Raw genomic sequence first — 17,019 nt, 5'->3', positions numbered from 1 at the left:
ATTAAGGAAGGAGGTGAAAATTTCGGAAAATGGGATTGTCTGAATTGTGTCACAGTGCTTAGATAACTAACGAAAGCAGACAAGGTGTGCGTAAACAATAACCATCAGAATCTTTCCACAATGTGTTCAACAGTGTATTCCTTGGGCACTAAAACCCCGAGCTTCACAGCCCTGATTCTCCCAACTGGTGGATCTAACACCTGCTTAGTTTTTTGTAGTGCTGAATTCCTACAGTTGAGCCTGACTGAAAATATTACACGCCAATTCTTTTCCTCGTTAACTAGCGTTCGGTAAGATTAACAGAAGAGGAGACGAAAAGCCGGGGAAAAATTCTTCCCAGCATCTCCGGGCTCTGAAATATTATATATGGACTCGAGGGTAATGGAAGCAAAGGTTATTCTGTAACTGGCACTTAGCAGACACGCGATCGTATCTATTGAGCTCTTACCGTGTCGGGGCACTGTAGTAAACACCCGGAAGAGGACAGTATAACAGAGTCGATAGGCATAGTCCCTGCCCACAAGGGCGCTTCTGAGTTGTTATGCATTTACTATATGGCTGTCATATAATAATAATAATAACGTTATTTAAGCGCTTACTATGTGCAGAGCACTGTTCTAAGCGCCGGGGTAGATACAGGGTCATCAGGTTGTCCCACGTGAGGCTCACACATCATCCCTCCCAAGCACCCACATCGGGTATTATCGACTCAAACGACGAGAAGGAGGAGCCTCTCGGTGGCACTTTACTACGGTCTTGCCGTAAATTCAAAATCTGCCGTGTTTTAAAAGAGCAGGCGCAGAGATTCAAACCCGTTTTTTTATTGGGATAATTATTTTAAGCGCACACTAAAATCTAGGACTATGTACATATTCCCCTGTCACTGCTAAGTTCTATTAACATGAAGTTTTATTTCTTCCAAAACAGATGCACCTGTGCCTGGGGACATATAAAGTATTCTGACCAGCGGTACGTAATTTGGCTCTTCTGACCAGGGAAAGGTGATTCCGTCTTCTCCGTTCTGCTCCCGCCAAACTCCCTCCGTGCCGTTGCCGCTTCCCGGCGGGCTCTACACAGCTGTTCCTCTTTCCAGATTCTGTTTGATTTCAGCTGTATACTTCCCGTAGAACCTTTCCGCCTTCTTATTGAATTTGGCATTTCTTTCGTTAATGTAATCGATATCGGAATCGTCATTGTACGGACGCCTCCGGCTGTACTTCTCCCGCTTTTCGATTCTGCGAAGAGAAACGATTCACGTTTAAAAGAACAAACGAACCTGGGGATTTCCAGTGACCGGGAATCGATGGAATAAAATCAAATCTCCACTGGCCCTGTGGTGGACAGTTGCCCATCACCGAAGGACAGGTACACGAGCTTCGACACGGATTCGAGGAGCACAGATAAGTGAGGACACGTAAACGAGCTTCTTGCTACTTCGCGTGCTGGCTCTGAACTGGAACCGTTACGGACTTGAAGGTAAGACATTCTGAAACAATTCAGGATCGCTACACAACAGCTTTTCCCCAGCACCTACATCCACAAACCCGATAACGACGCCTTCGGAACAGATTCATAACTTAATGGCTGGAGCCCGGGCTTGGGAGTCATGAGGTCATGGGCTCGAATCCCAGTTCCGCCACTTGCCAGCTGTGTGACTGTGGGCGAGTCACTTCACTACTCCGGGCCTCAGTTACCCCCTCTGTAAAATGGGGATGAAGACTGTGAGCCTCCCGTGGGACAATCTGATGACCCTGTATCTCCCCCAGCGCTTAGAACAGTGCTCTGCACACAGTAAGCGCTTAACAAATGCCAACATTATTCTTCTTTGCTTGTACCCACCCCAGTGCTTAGGGTAGTGCCTGGCACATAGTAAGCACTTAACAAATATCATCGTGATCATTATTATTACCTACCGCGCAGTTTTGGTGAGATTTTACGCTCCCCCCCAAAATAACCCGTTTATCCGAATGACTTCAAGAAGTAAGACTATCTTTCCCAGCTGAATAAAACGGAGCATTTGCCTGTCTTTCCCCCCCTCCAGACTGTGAGCCGGTTGCCGAGTAGGGACTGTCTCCATCTGCGGCTGAACTGCTCTTTCCGAGCGCTCAGTTCCAGCGTTCTGCACACGGTAAGGGCTCAGTGGATACGACTGACTGAATGAATGTCTCCAATAACTGAAAATTTGCACGGCCGCTCAAAACTGGAAAGTCGCTTTAGGTTCCATTCGGTTCGTTCAAAAGAAACGTTCTCCTCATCTGCCCCCCTCAAAGAGCCTCAGTAAGTTTAAGGTGAAATTTTACTTCTGCGGGGGCGGGGGGGGGGGGGGGGACTGTTAGGATTCCTGCCTCCGGGGTCGGCTACTTACTGTTTTTCCAGGTCTGAAACCATCCTATCAATTCCCTCCTGGGACGGCACGTGGGTTCCGTGAAGGAGACTGTCGGACGTCGGATAGAAATCTGCGCCGCTGAACGAGAGAACAAGGGAGTTGGCAAAAACCAGCCGCGTCCCCCAGTACTCAGTGGGGGTGGGCATTAATCAAGGGTATCTACTGAGCGCTTATCGCCCGCAGAGCACTGTACCCGGCGCTAAGGGGAGGTCAGTACAGCAGAGTTGGCAGGCGCGATCCCTGCCCACAAAGAGCTTACGGTCTAGAGGAATGGTCGGGATCTGCAGTGACGGGGTTCTTGCTCCGAGAGGCGGCAAGAGCCCGGGCGTGGGACTCAGGAGGTCGTGGGTTCCAATCCCGGCGCCACTGCTTCTCCGCTGCGTGGCCCTGGGTAAGTCACTTCACTTCTCTGGGCCTCAGTTACCTCATCCGGAAAATGGGGATTAAGACTGTGTGCCCCACGCAGGACAGGGACTATGTCCAACCCGATTTCCTCGTATCCACCCCAGTGCTTAGTACAGTGCCTGGCACCTAATAAGCGCTTAACAAATACTAGAATTGTTAGGATTCTTAGGCCAGACACTACTCCCCGGGCTCTCCTCGCTCCACCTTTAGACACCCAAACTCAACTCATCCTGGAGGAGGGTTGGCGGGCGGGCAGGGAGGGGGCGTCACTCATCCCAGCTCTGCCACTTGCCACCCGTGTGACCGTGGGCGAGTCACTTCACTTCTCTGGGCCTCAGTTCCCTCATCTGGAAAATGGGGATTAAGACCGTGAGCCCCACGTGGGACAACCCGATGACCCCGTATCTCCCCCAGCGCTTAGAACGCTGCTCTGCACCCAGTAGGCGCTTAACAAATACCGACATCATCATCATCATCCTTCTAGTTCAGGAGTCGCCCGAGGGACGGGGCCAAGTCTAATTCCCGACCGTGTCTTTTTTCCCGGCGCCCAGCTGCTTCCCGTAATTCCCGGGACATTCGCTCCCACACTTAACTGTTCTTCCCTCAGTTTCTCGTAGGCTTCCATGTCCGGTTTGATCTGCTTGGTCAGCCTGTGGTACTGGCGTAACTGGGCAGACGCGTAATCTTGAAGACAAAACGGGGGTCACGAGAACGATCGGGTTCGTTGTACCGGTGTCTCATTTACACCACTCGGTGCCTTACGGTGCGGTCTCCAGTTGGCGTTCGACAAATACCCCCTCCGTTCCCCCCGCCCCGATAAGACGGGTGCTCTCCGGTGCGTTTCCCTAGTAGAGAAACGGTGCGGTCTAAAGGTTAGAGCACGCGCCTGAGAGTCAGGAGGACCCGGGGTCTACCCCCGGCTCCGCATACTTTGCTGCTGCGTGACCTTGGGCAAGTCGTTTCACTTCTCAACTACCTCATCTGTAAAACAGCGTGGCTTGGCGGAAGGAGCCCGGGCTTGGGAGTCGGAGGTCGTGGGTTCCGATCCCGGCTCCGCCACTTGTCTGCTGTGTGACCTTGGACAAGTCACTTCTCTGTGCCTCTGTTCCCTCATCCGTAAAAATGGGGATTAAAAAAACGTGAGCCCCACCTGGGACAATCTGATTTCCCTGTATCTCCCCCGGCGCTTAAAACAGTGCTCTGCACATAGTAAGCGCTTGACAAATACCACAGTTATTATTATTAGAATGGGGATCCGAGACTCCGAGCCCCGTACGGGACAAGGGACCGTGTCCAACCCGATCTCTTCGTATTCAGCTCAGTGCAGACTACGTGTTTTGCTGTCTGTCTCCCCCGTTTCGACCGGGAGCCCGCTGTTGGGCGGGGATCGTCTCTATCTGTCGCCCAACTGTCCATTCCGAGCGCTCAGTCCAGTGCTCTGCACACAGTAAGCGCTCAATAAATACGGCCGAATGAGCGAATACAGTGCCCTGCGCCTAGTAAGTGCTCAACAAATACTGTTATTATAATTATTTTACGTCCGCCTCCCCGGCCGCACCACATTCATTCAATAGTATTTACTGAGCGCTTACTAGGTGCAGAGCACTGTACCGAGCGCTTGGCATGGACGAGTCGGCAACAGATCGAGACAGTCCCCGCTCATCGACGGGCGCACCAGTCTTGAGGACGGGGAGCTTATCCACCTTCTGCTGTCCTCTCCCAAGGGCACCGCACCGTGCTCTGCACGCAGTACTCCATGTACTGACGAAACGTTCGGTACATAGCAAAGCCTGGAAAAGCTCGGTGCGGTGCTCTGCGAGCCGGCGCTCGAATGCCGGACGGTGAACCGACGAATTGGGGCTCACCTGAAAAGCCTAGGTCCGGGTTCTTTCGTTTCTTTTTCCTCTCCCATCTTTCTGCATCTTCCGCGCTGATTTCCAACAGCTTCACCCGCTCGTAATCCTCTCCTTTAGCTGCACATTCCTAAGGAAAGGTACATGCAGAAACGGGCACCGGTTTATTTATTCTAGTAAGATTCTTGGCTTTCATTCATTCAATAGTATTTCTTGAGCGCCTACTAGGTGCAGAGCACTGTACTAAGCGCTTGGAATGGACAAGTCGGCAACAGATAGAGACGGTCCCTGCCCACTGACGGTCTCGCAAGGGCGAAAGAAGCTCTTAAGAGAAGCGGCGTGGCCTAGTGGAAAGAGCCCGGGCCTGGGAGTCAGGGGACCTGGGTTCAAATCCCGGCTCTGCCACTGGTCGGCTGTGTGGCCTTGGGCGGGTCACTCAGTTTCTCTGTGCCTCAGTTACCTCACCTGTACAACGGGGGCTAAGACTGGGAGCCCCTTACGGGACACGGGTGTGTCCGACCTCGTATCTACCTCAGCGCTCAGGGCAGTGTCCAGCACATAGTAAGCGCTTAACAGATACCATTAAAAAAGGCCCCCCAAACTATTTGCAAGGATTGATCTGAAAGGAAACCGCTGCACGTGCAATGTTCATGGCGTTCCCTCATCTGTAAAATGGGGATAAAGACTGTGAGCCTCACGGGGGACAACCCGCTGACCCTGTATCTCCCCCAGCGCTTGGAACAGTGCTCAGCACATAGTAAGCGCTTAACAAATACCAACGTTATTATTTTTCTCTTAAAAGCGTGTCCGATCTTCCATTCGGTGCCTGGCAAAAAGGGACAAATGCCGCAATTATTATTATTATTCGCACCTACCTTCTTCTTTTCTTCTACTTGCAATTCCCATTCCAGTCGGGCTTTCTTAGCCTCCCAGTTTGCCGGTAACTTGAGTCTTTTATCTTCCTCCACGACTTCCTGGTGATTTAGTCTGCGGGCTTCATTCTGCAAAAATGACCGAAGGAGTGGGTTGTTTTCCCCCCCCGGGACTTGCCCTCGTCCAGGGTAGGCCCGTTTCCCCGCGCCTGAGCCGGCTTTGGACTCATGAGGCACCTTTTCTCGGAATCCGAATGGGTAGAAGGAACGCCGCCTTTGTGAAGTTGGGAAAGGAGACGGTAAAAAACATGAACTGAGTGACGGTGCCCGGGTTTTAAAGCGCGAGGATCGGTACCTCTTGCCTGCTGCGTGGCCTTAGGCAGGTCACTTCACTCCTCTGTGCCTCGGTTTCCTCATCTGTCAAAAAGGGGATCAGGTGTCTGTTTTCCCTCTCCCTTAGACTGTGAGCCACATGTGGGTCAGGGACTGTGTCTTATCTGCTTATAGAGTTCTACCCCAGCACGAACCAATATCGCTTTTATGATTAAGTAGCCGCGAGAGGTAGCGTGACGTAGTGCAGACAGAAAAATGGGCCTGGGAGTCAGAGGACCCGGGTTCTACTTGTCGGCTGTGTGCCCTTGGGCAAGTCGCTTCGCTTCTCCGTGCCTCAGTTCCCTCATCTGGAAAACGTGAATTAAGACCGTGAGCCCCATGTGGGACGGGGACTGTGCCCGACCTGATTACCTTGTATCTACCCCAGTGCTCAGAACAGTGCTTGGCACATACTAAGCGCTTTACAAATACCATAATTATTATTATTAGTTTCTGAGCTTCAGTTCTTCCATCTGAAATACAGGGATTGATGTCTGTTCTCCCTCCTACTTAAGCCTGGGAGCCCCACGTGGGGTCTGATCGCCTTGACTCTACTCCAGCACCTAATAATGCTCCGCACATAGTAAGCACTTAAACCCCAAAATTATTCTCTGTGCCTCGGTTCCTTCGTCTGTAAAATGGGGATTAAGACCGTGACCCCTATGTGGGGCGGGGACTGGGTCTAACCTGATTATCTCGTATCTACCCCAGCGCCCAAGACGTAGTAACGCCTTAATCCCGTTTAATAATAATAATAATAATAATGTTGGTATTTGTTAAGCGCTTACTGTGTGCGGAGCAGTTCTAAGCGCTGGGGTAGACACGGGGGAATCAGGTCGTCCCACGTGGGGCTCACCGTCTCAATCCTCATTTTACAGATGAGGTCACTGAGGCACAGAGAGGTGAAGCGACTCGCCCACAGTCACACGGCTGACGAGCGGCAGAGCTGGGATTCGAACTCACGAGCTCCGACTCCAAAGCCCGTCCTCTTTCCACCGAGCCACGCACCGATACGTTTTCCCGTGGATCGATACGCTTCGTACCGTTAAAAAAAAACCTACCCTCTGGGGGAACGGTTTCAGAACGCTCGATGGAGAGGAGAGGGAAAGGGGGCTGACTTACCCTCTTCATATGCAGCTCTCTGAACTTCCTCAGCCTGGTTTCTCGCTTCTGGGCGGCCAGTTCCTCGGCCTCGGTGAGCGGCCGCTCTTCCTCGGAGCTGTCCGAGGAGACCTGCGGCGGGGCCGGGAGAGGAGATGCTCAGCTCTGTCGTCCAGACGCCACCGCCCTCCCCTCGTCCCTCTAGACCGCGAGCTCGTCGTGGGCAGGGAGCGTGTCTCCCGACTCGGCCGAACTGCCCCGTGCGAACCGCCCGGGAGAGGGTAGGGCGGCGGAGTTGGCAGACGCGTTTCCCGGCCCACGGTGAGTCGACGAGCTGGAGGAGGAGACGTCAATATACGTAATTGAGAACGGATAATTTATAATGATTCTGGTATTTGTTAAGCGCTTACTACCCGCGGCCGGGCCGGGATCAAGCAAATCGCATCGGACCCGGCCCCCGGCCCCCGCGGGGCTCACAGTCTCAACGCCCGTTGTACGGATGGGGGAACTGAGGCCCAGGGAAGTGACTGGCCCAAGGTCACACAGCGGACAGGTGGCAGAGCCGGGATTAGAACCCAAGACCTTCTGACTCCCAAGCCTGTTCTCTATCCACTACACCAAGTTGCTTTCTAGGTTGCTCCGTAACTGCTGTGGGGTGGAGGGCGGGGCGAATATCAAATGCCCAGAGGACACAGATCGGAGATAAATAATGTTGGTATCTGTTAAGCGCTTCCTATGTGCAGAGCACTGTTCGAAGCGCTGGGGTAGACACAGGGGAATCAGGTTGTCCCACGTGGGGCTCACGGTCTTCATGCCCATTTTACAGGTGAGGTCACTGAGGCACAGAGAAGTGAAGCGACTTGCCCACAGTCACCCGGCTGACAAGTGGCAGAGCTGGGATTTGAACTCACGACCTCTGACTCCAAAGCCCGTGCTCTTTCCACCGAGCCACGCTGCTTCTCTGTCGCAGAGAAGCCGGAGATGTCGCAGAAGGGAGAAGGAGCAGGGGAAAAGAGGGCTTAATTATTTAATGTACGCCCCTCCTTCTAGACCCTAAGCTCCTCGTGGGCTGGGAACGTATCCACTCTATTATAGTGTACTCTCTCAAGCGTTTAGTACGGTGGTCTGCACTCAGTAAGGGCTCAATAAATACCATCGATTGGCGGAGGGTGTGTGTGCGGGGGTGTACCCCGTAGGTGCTCAATAAACGGCACAGATCGACGTCTCCTACTGTGCAGGTCAGGTCTGCGTCACCGTTTCCCTTTCCCCTCCTCCGCTTCCCTTTTCACCCGCCCTCATCGCCGAGCCAAGCCATCTTTCAGGCCGATCAATCGTATTTACTGAGCGCTTACTATATGCAGAGCACTGTGCTAGGCGCTTGCGAGCACGCAACAATAGACAGACACCATACCTGCACAACGAGCCGGAGCCTCATCTCCCCATCCTTCCCCACCAGCCTGCCCCGTCTCGCCCTGGGCCCCGGGTCAGGCTTCCCCGAAAGGCGCCTCCCGCCCTGCTCTCGCCTTTCTTGATCGATACGGATTTAATGATACTAACATTCATCTCCTTGGGCATGGAAAGGGTCGACCGACTCATAATGTTGGTATTTGTGAAGCGCTTACTAGGTGCAGAGCACTGTTCTAAGCGCTGGGGGAGATACAGGGTCATCGGGTTGTCCCACGGGAGGCTCCCGGATAAGCCCCGTTTTTACAGATGAGGTCACCGAGGCCCAGGGAAGTGAAGTGACTTGCCCACAGTCACACGGCTGCCAAGCGGCAGAGCTGGGATTCGAACCCATGACCTCTGGCTCCCAAGCCCGGGCTCTTTCCACTGAGCGACTCATTCATTCATCCAGTCGTATTTATTAAGGGCTTACTTTGTGCACTAAGCCCTTGGGAGAGAAAAAGCAACAGACACGATCCCTGCCCAGGACAAGCTCTGTTACACTGTGCTCTCCCAAACGCTTAGCACAGTGCCCCGCACGCAGTGAGGGCTCAATCGCTGACCGACCGCAGCCTTCTGCCCTCCGAGACTTCCAGCGCCCTGAGCCTCTCTCCCCCGGCTCCCCGGGACCGGCCGGGGTCACTGAGGTAGTAATGATCACAAAAGTGTTGGTATTTGTTAAGCGCTTACTATGTGCCAAGCACTGTTCTAAGCGCTGGGGAGGGGATACGAGGTCATCAGGTCATGGGTTCTAATCCAGCCACTTGTCTGCTGTGTGGCCTCGGGCAAGTCGCTTCACTTCTCCGGGCCTCAGTTCCCTCATCTGTCAAATGGGGAGAGAGACTGTGTCCACCCGATTTGCTTGGCTCCACCCCGGCGCTTAGTACAGTGCCTGGCACATAGTCAGCGCTTAACAGATACCATTATCTGCAGCGCGGCTCAGTGGAAAGAGCCCGGGCTTGGGAGTCAGAGGTGGTGGGTTCGACTCCCACCTCCGCCACTTGTCAGCTGGGTGACCTTGGGCAAGTCACTTCACTGGCGCAGTGGAAAGAGCACGGGCTTTGGAGTCAGGGCTCATGAGTTCGAATCCCAGCTCTGCCACTTGTCAGCTGGGTGACTGTGGGGGAGTCGCTTCACTTCTCTGGGCCTCAGTTCCCTCATCTGTAAAATGGGGATTAAGACTGTGAGCCCCACGTGGGACAACCTGATTCCCCTATGTCTACCCCAGCGCTTAGAACAGTGCTCGGCACATAATAAGCGCTTAACAAATACCAACATTATTACTTCTCTGCGTCTCAGTGACCTCATCTGCTAAATGGGGATGAAGACTGGGAGCCCCACGGGGGACAACCCGATGACCCTGTCTCTCCCCCAGCGCTTGGAACAGTGCTCTGCGCATAGTAAGCGCTTAACAAATACCAACATTATTATCGATATTATTGCCTCAGTGGCCTCATCTGTGAAATGGGATTTAATGCTGAGAGCCCCACGGGGGACCACCCGAGGACCCTGTCTCTCCCCCAGCGCTTAGAACAGCGCTTGGCGCATAGCAAGCGCTTGCCAAACGCCATCGTTATTATTATTACTCTTGCTACCTCAGTGACGTCATCTATGAAAAAGGGTTTAAGGCCGCGAACCCCACGGGGGAGCAACCCGACCACCCTGCCTCTCCCCCCAGCGCTCAGAACAGTGCTCTGCACAGCGTAAGCGCTTAACAAAGCCCAACACGAGGCTCATTCTTACCTCCTGCCGCGTCGCCCCCGTCGCCATGGCGGGTCCGGGCCCTCACTTCCGGCTTCCGCCGCGGGACTTCCGGTCACGTGCCCGGGCCCGCGAGGCGCTTCCGGGTCGAAGTTCAGGCCGCGGCCTCGCGCAGGCGCAGAACGGCTGGGAGGGGCCGCCGAGGGAGAGGGCGCCGAGGGAGAGGGCGAGGCGGTTAACCACCATCGGGTCATTCATTCGATAGTATTTATTTATTAAATGTATTTGTCAAGCGCTTACTAGGTGCCAAAAGCTGTTCTGAGCGCTGGGGGGGGGGCGGGGATACGGGGTCATCAGGTTGTCCCACGTGAGGCTCCCAGGGTTCATCCCCATTTCACAGATGAGGTCACTGAGGCCCAGAGAAGGGAAGTGACTCGCCCCCAGTCACCCAGCTGACAAGGGGCAGAGCCGGGATTCGAACCCATGACCTCTGACTCCCAAGCCTGGGCTCTTGCCACTGAGCCGCGCTGCTTCTCCGTGGTGGATTCTGAGGGAAAAAGTCACGGAAGGGAACAAATCCCAAACAGAAGCACGCACACAGACACACACACACAAATAATAATAATGATGATGATGGCATTTGTTAAGCGCTTACTATGTTCCGAGCACTGTTCTGAGCGCTGGGATAGATACAGGGTGATCAGGTTGTCCCACGGGAGGCTCCCAGACTTCATCCCCATTTTACAGATGAGGTCACTGAGGCCCAGAGAGGTGAAGTGACTTGCCCAAGGTCATCCAGCTGACAAGTGGCGGAGCTGGGAATTAGAACCCATGACCTCTGACTCCCAAGCCCGGCCTCTTTCCACTGAGCCACGAGGTTTCTCCAAGCTGGATTCTGAGGGAGAGAAGTCAGAGAAGGGAACAAATCCCAAACGGAAGCACACACACACACACACAAATAATAATAATAATAATAAGGATGGCATTTGTTAAGCTTTTACTATGTTCCAAGCACTGTTCTGAACGCTGGGATTGACACAAGGTCATCAGGTTGTCCCACTTGGGCCTCCCAGTCTTCATCCCCATTAGACAGAGAAGGTCACTGAGGCCCAGAGAAGAGAAATGACTTGCCCAAAGTCACACAGCTGACGAGTGGGGAAGTCGGGATTAGAACCCACGACCTCTGACTCCCCGGCCCGGGCCCTTGCCACTGAGTCACCCTGCTTCTCCGAGGCAGGTCGCTTGGAGGATCCCAGGGTGGATCCTGAGGGAAAGAAATCATGGAAGGGAACAAATCCCAAATGGAAGCGCACACACGCACTAATCCGTAGTAGACTCCAAAAGCTTTCTGGTCAGTTATCTCTCCTTAATGAAAGCACTCAGCAAAAGTTTTATTCATTCAATTGTATTTATTGAACGCTCTCCGTGTGTGTGACACTGTACTAAGCACTTGGAAAATAAAATTCAGCATCAAAGAGAGCCAATCCCTGCCCGGAAGGGGGGAGACAGACATCAAAACAAATAAACAGGCGGCCCAGGAAGAACTGCCAGGAAGAGTGAAAGGTGGAAAAGAAAATGGGAAGGGAAATCAATCAATCATATTTATCGAGCGCTTACTAAACGCAGAGTGCCGTACTAAGCGCTTAGGAGAGTACGTTACAACAAAGAAAGGAAGGGAATAATATTTATAATAATGGTATTTGTTAAGCGCTTGCTACATGCCAAGCACTACGCTAAGCAATGGGATAGATAGAAGGTCATCAGGTTGTCCCACGTGGGGCTCCCAGTCTTCGTCCCCATTTTACAGATGAGGTCCCTGAGGCCCCGAGAAGTGAAGTGACTTGCCCAAAGTCACACGGCTGACAAGTGGCGGAGCTGGGATTAGAACCCATGACCTCTGACTCCCAAGCCCGGGCTCTTTCTACTGAACCACGCTGCTTCTCTTATCCATCCAGCCATCGGTGACATTGATTGAACGGAGACTGACTGATTACTGGAGGGAGTGATTAATTATTTATGCTGTAAACCCCACGTGGGACAGGGACTGGGTCCAACCTGATTAACTTGCATCTACCCCAGAGCTTAGCACAGTACTTGACACGGATTAAACGCTTAATATAATTATAAAATTACTATTAAGGATGCTAAAAGGAACATCTCCGATCAGGTTGGTGGATATCAAGGGAATCCACCATCACACTGTTAGTAATAATAATAATAATACTGTTGGCATTTGTTAAGCGCTTACTCTGTGCAGAGCACTGTTCTAAGCGCTGGGGGAGATACGGGGTCATCAGGTCGTCCCACATGAGGCTCACGGTTAATCCCCACTTTACAGATGAGGGAACTGAGGCACAGAGAAGTGAAGTGACTCGCCCACGGTCACACAGCTGACAAGCGGCGGAGCCGGGAGTCGAACCCATGACCTCTGACTCCCAAGCCCGGGCTCTTTCCACTGAGCCACGCTGCTGCCGCTGTTCCTCCTAGAGATCTTCTACTTTCCCGTCACAGACATTCGTTTAATCAGTCGGTGGTATTTATTGAGCGCTTACTACGTGCAGAGCACTGTACTAGGCGCTAGGGAGAGTGCAGTACAACAGAATTAGTAGACGCCTTCCCCGCCCAGGCCAGTAAGAAGCAGCATGGCCTAGTGGATCGAGCACAGGCCTGGCTTCATTTCTCTTGCCTCAGTTACCTCCTCTGTAAAATGGGGGTGAAGACCGTCAGCCTCACGTGGGACAACCTGATGACCCTGTATCTCCCCCAGCGCTTAGAACAGTGCTCTGCACATAGGAAGCGCTTAACAAATACCAACATTATGATTATTAAAATGGGGGTTAAGATTGTGAGCCGCACGTGGGACACGGACCGTGACCATCCTGATTAGCGTGTATCTACCCTAGCGTTTAGTACAGTGCCTGGCACATAGTGAGCGCTTAACAAATACCGTGCAAAAAGAGAGCTAGCGGATACTCGGCTCGTCCGGACCTTTGATCTAACAAGCACCGAATGACTCCTTACGCTGTTTTCCGGTGAAGCTTCTCGACCTTCCTCTCGGTCTTCTTAGGCGTAAAACCCGCCGGATGAAAAATCGAGGAAAGCGTCGTTCTCGGGCCCGGCGTGACGTAAACAGGATGATGAAAAAGGACTTATGAGAAAAGATCTGAAAGCACTTTGCGCCATGAAAATGTTTGCTGTTTTTGAGCGGTGCTAGGAAGGCATCCGTCTTGATAACTGTCATCCCGATATTCTGAAGAGATTTGAAGTTGTGTAGCTTTTAAGCCCGTTAGAGAATCCATCAGTCAAGTTTCCCCTTGACGGTACTCTACCAGGTATTAGCAGCCGAATGATGTACTGCAATACGATAGGCGCGTCCCAGGGGGAATAGTTAGTACTCATCGCTTATGTGGGATTAATTCCGCCCCCTCTGTGGGATTCTGCTACATTCGAAGGGTTGGTCAGAATTCACTTTCTGAGAAATGACCCTCACCTAGGCAAAGGAAACGATGGATTAGGGTCCATAAGGACAAACCTAAATGAGACCGGGTAATCCATCAGAACAAATATTTACCAACTGATGATTTTGAAGATCATAATAATAACAGGTGCCAAGCACTGTTCTAAGCGCTGGGGGAGATACAGGGTCATCAGGTTGTCCCCCGTGAGGCTCTTAATCCCCGTTGTACAGATGAGGTAACTGAGGCGCAGAGAAGTGAAGCGACCTGCCCACGGTCACCCAGCTGACAAGCGGCAGAGCTGGGATTCGAAACCATTTTAAAAACGAGCCCGCTTTATACTAGGATTCCAGCTAAATTTTGTTTTCGCGGGGGCAGGATCACCCCACGTGTCCCATAAGACCTTTGGTCTTGCCCTCCACTGGAGCTCAAGGATTTCACTTCAGCAATGGGCGAGGGAGAGCCGGGTGACAGAGCCGGTTTGACGCTTCGTTTATTTCACCCGGGGTAGGCATATTAAAGAAAACTTCACGCTGGAAAAATCTGGTTTGGGTCTTTTAGAGCGAGCCTAATACCCCGCGGCAGCACGGTGTGGCGGATAGACCTCAGGGCCTGGGAGTCAGAAGGACCCGGCTTCTAATCCCGGCTCCGCCACTTGTCCGCTGTGCGACCCTGGGCACATCGCTTCACTTCTCTGGGCCTCAGTTACCTCATCTGTAAAATGAGGATGGCGACTGTGAGCCCCAGGTGAGACAGGGACTCTGACCAACTGGATTTGCTTACATCCATCCCAGCGCTGAGTTCAGTGCCTGGTACAGAGTAAGTGCTAAACAAATACCGCAATTATTATTATTATTGGGAGGAATTGACTTAGCCCCTTCCCCCTTCAAACCGGATTAGCAGTTATACTTTCTTCCCTTATCCCAGCGAGCGTCGCCTGGGATTTAAAGGCAAACGTTGTCTCCTCTTCGCTCATGGAGATCAGTCCTTAGCAGAGCCGAACAAGTTCCCTTTAACGTCAACTTGTCACTGGGAATGGTATCGCTATCGCAGGAAGGCTCGGCGGCTAAATGGGAAACTCAGCCTCACCTTTAGAAGAAAGGAATTGGATGAATCCAAGATATCGTTGGAAGACTTGGGCTGCTCCGGCGTAGCTTCTATTGCATATGCTCTCTGTGGGGAAAACCTATGAGATTTTATGTGTTTCTTTATATTTTTTTTACGGTATTCAATAATAATAATGTTGGTATTTGTTAAGCGCTTACTATGTGCAGAGCACCGTTCTAAGCGCTGGGGTAGACACGGGGTCATCAGGTCGTCCCACGTGAGGCTCACAGTCTTAATCCCCATTTGACAGATGAGGGAACTGAGGCACAGAGAAGTGAAGCGACTTGCCCACGGTCGCACAGCTGACAAGTGGCGGAGCCGGGATTCAAACCCATGACCTCTGACTCCCAAGCCCGGGCTCTTTCCACTGAGCCACGCCGCTTCTCTAATTTGTCTAATTTGTCAAGTGCTTACTGTGTGCCAGGCACTGTACTAAGCGGTGGGGGTAGATATGTGCTAATCGGGTTGGATACGGTCCATGTCTCTCATGGGGCTCACACTCTAAATCCCCATTATACGGATGAGGGAGCAGAGGCCCGGAGAAGTGAGGCGACTTGCCCAAGGTCGCACAGCAGACAAGCGGTGGGGCTGAAATTAGAGCCCAGGCCCTTCTGACTCCCAGCCCCAAGCTCTAACCACAATCCACGCCGCTTCTCATCCAAACCTCTCATGGGTTCTACAGCCGACAGAAAGAGAGCGCGTTCGAGAGGAAGTGCACGCTAGCAAACGTCTATAAAAGGAAAAGCGAGTTGCGTCTTTATGATGTGTTTATGGCGTGGGGCTCTGCGTGTAGATGAAAGTTCACATTTTTTCTATAAATGCCTCAGCCTTTATGATCCCATTACTTATAAACAGGTCGCCGGGATAATGGATCCAAATTGCTTTCTCAAATCCACGGAACTGACATGGCGAGGCTGCTGGATAACGCCCCCCGCTTTTACTGGGACCGAACCGGTCGTCTAGTTGAGGTGTATCCCTCAGTCAAGAACCGGTGCTAGAGGAAAGAGTAAAGGCATTCATTCTCCCCACCTTCAAAGCCTCCTCCAAGAGGCCTTCCCTGACTGAGCCCTCATTTCCTCTTCTCCCGCTCCCTTCGGCGTCCCCCTTGCTCGTGGATTTGCTCCCTTTATAGTAACGTTGGTATTGGTTCAGCGCTTACTCTGTGCAGAGCACTGTTCTAAGCGCTGGGGGAGATACAGGGTCATCAGGTTGTCCCACGCGGGCTCCCAGTCTTCACCCCCATTTTACAGATGAGGTCACCGAGGCCCGGAGAAGTGAAGCGCCTTGCCCACGGTCACACAGCTGACAAGTGGCAGGGTTGGGATTCGAACCCGTGACCTCCGACTCCTAAGCCCATGCTCTTTCCACTGAGCCACGCTGCTTCTCGATTTTATTCACCCCTCCCTCAGTCCCACGGCGCTCGTGTCCATGACCGTGATTTTATTTCTTTCTAGTCACGTCCCCCCCTCTAGAGTGTAAGCTCGCTGTGGGCAGGGAACGTGTCTACCAGCTCTATTATCCTCTCCCGAGCGGTGGGTCGAGCGCACACGGTAAGCGCTCGCTAAATACCGCTGATTCGTTCAGTCGTATTTAGTGAGCGCTCACCGGGTGCAAAGCGCGGTATTCATAAGGATTTGATTGGCATTTTTTCTTCTATTCCCTGTGCTGCGGGACTCCGGTGTTCCGCACTTCTCGGTCCAGAAGAGACAGCGATCACCCCGGCCCGCACCCGGAATCGGTTCGGGGAGAAAAAGAAAAAAGGGATCAGAGGCAAATTAATTAACGTTCAGCTGCATCCCATCTGGAGATCAAATATAACCGCTGGGCCAGAAAATCACTCCGCTCTCTTGATTACCCTGCCTGTCATTTCTGTTCTTCCCGGCACCACATCACCCGCCGTCTCTCAGTTCTAATGCGTCTTCCCCAAAGGAGCAAAAAGACAATTTCCCCGAACACCAAATCTCAGCCTTCGGCGATCGGTAACGGCTGCTGTCTTGGCCCAACGCGAGAAGCAGCGTGGCGACCAGGAGCGGCGTGGCTCAGCGGCTAGAGCCCAGGCCTGGGGGGGGGGGTGGGGGGGTCAGAAGGACCTGGGTTCTAATCCCGGCTCCATCACTTGTCTGCTGGGTGACCTTGGGGGGGGTCTCTTCACTTCTCTGTTCCTCAGTTACCTCACCTGTAAAAAATGGGGATAAGAATGTGAGCTCCATGGGGGATAGGAACTGTGTCCAACCGGATTCACTTGTATCTACACCAGTGCTTGGCACGTAGTAAGTGCTTAACAATTATCAGTTAATTCCCTGCCAGATCCTTGGTCATGAAGG

The 17,019-nt window shown here is 52.6% G+C and overlaps 1 protein-coding gene across 1 annotated transcript; it reads right to left on the bottom strand.

The window, feature by feature from the left end:
- Window positions 1–805: 805 nt before the first annotated feature.
- SYF2 (SYF2 pre-mRNA splicing factor) lies at window positions 806–10,240 on the bottom strand. Its single transcript, XM_029081490.1, has 7 exons — window positions 10,176–10,240; window positions 7,011–7,121; window positions 5,520–5,645; window positions 4,657–4,774; window positions 3,385–3,475; window positions 2,366–2,464; window positions 806–1,235 (listed from the first exon to the last, which is right to left on the bottom strand). Exons 1-7 carry the CDS (start codon window positions 10,200–10,202, stop codon window positions 1,070–1,072), a joined length of 738 nt encoding a protein of 245 aa, XP_028937323.1. The 5' UTR covers window positions 10,203–10,240; the 3' UTR covers window positions 806–1,069.
- Between the last annotated feature and the right edge of the window lie 6,779 nt (window positions 10,241–17,019).

The sequence above is a fragment of the Ornithorhynchus anatinus genome, chromosome 16 (assembly GCF_004115215.2).
Source record: "Ornithorhynchus anatinus isolate Pmale09 chromosome 16, mOrnAna1.pri.v4, whole genome shotgun sequence".
NCBI classification, from domain to species: domain Eukaryota; kingdom Metazoa; phylum Chordata; class Mammalia; order Monotremata; family Ornithorhynchidae; genus Ornithorhynchus; species Ornithorhynchus anatinus.
Note: the sequence above shows the minus strand (reverse complement) of the source record. Positions and strands in the feature narration are given on the sequence as shown.

What these genes read in the sequence shown, in the direction of transcription:
- SYF2 (XM_029081490.1), bottom strand. Translation starts at nt 10,202, where the DNA reads ATGGCGACGGGGGCGACGCGGCAGGAG. An exon ending in AAGTAGAAGAAAAGAAGAAG is followed by an intron (nt 4,775 to 5,519) that starts GTAGGTGCGAAT and finishes ACCTTTCCTTAG; the next exon opens with GAATGTGCAGCTAAAGGAGA. An exon ending in CCCGGACCTAGGCTTTTCAG is followed by an intron (nt 3,476 to 4,656) that starts GTGAGCCCCAAT and finishes TTTGTCTTCAAG; the next exon opens with ATTACGCGTCTGCCCAGTTA.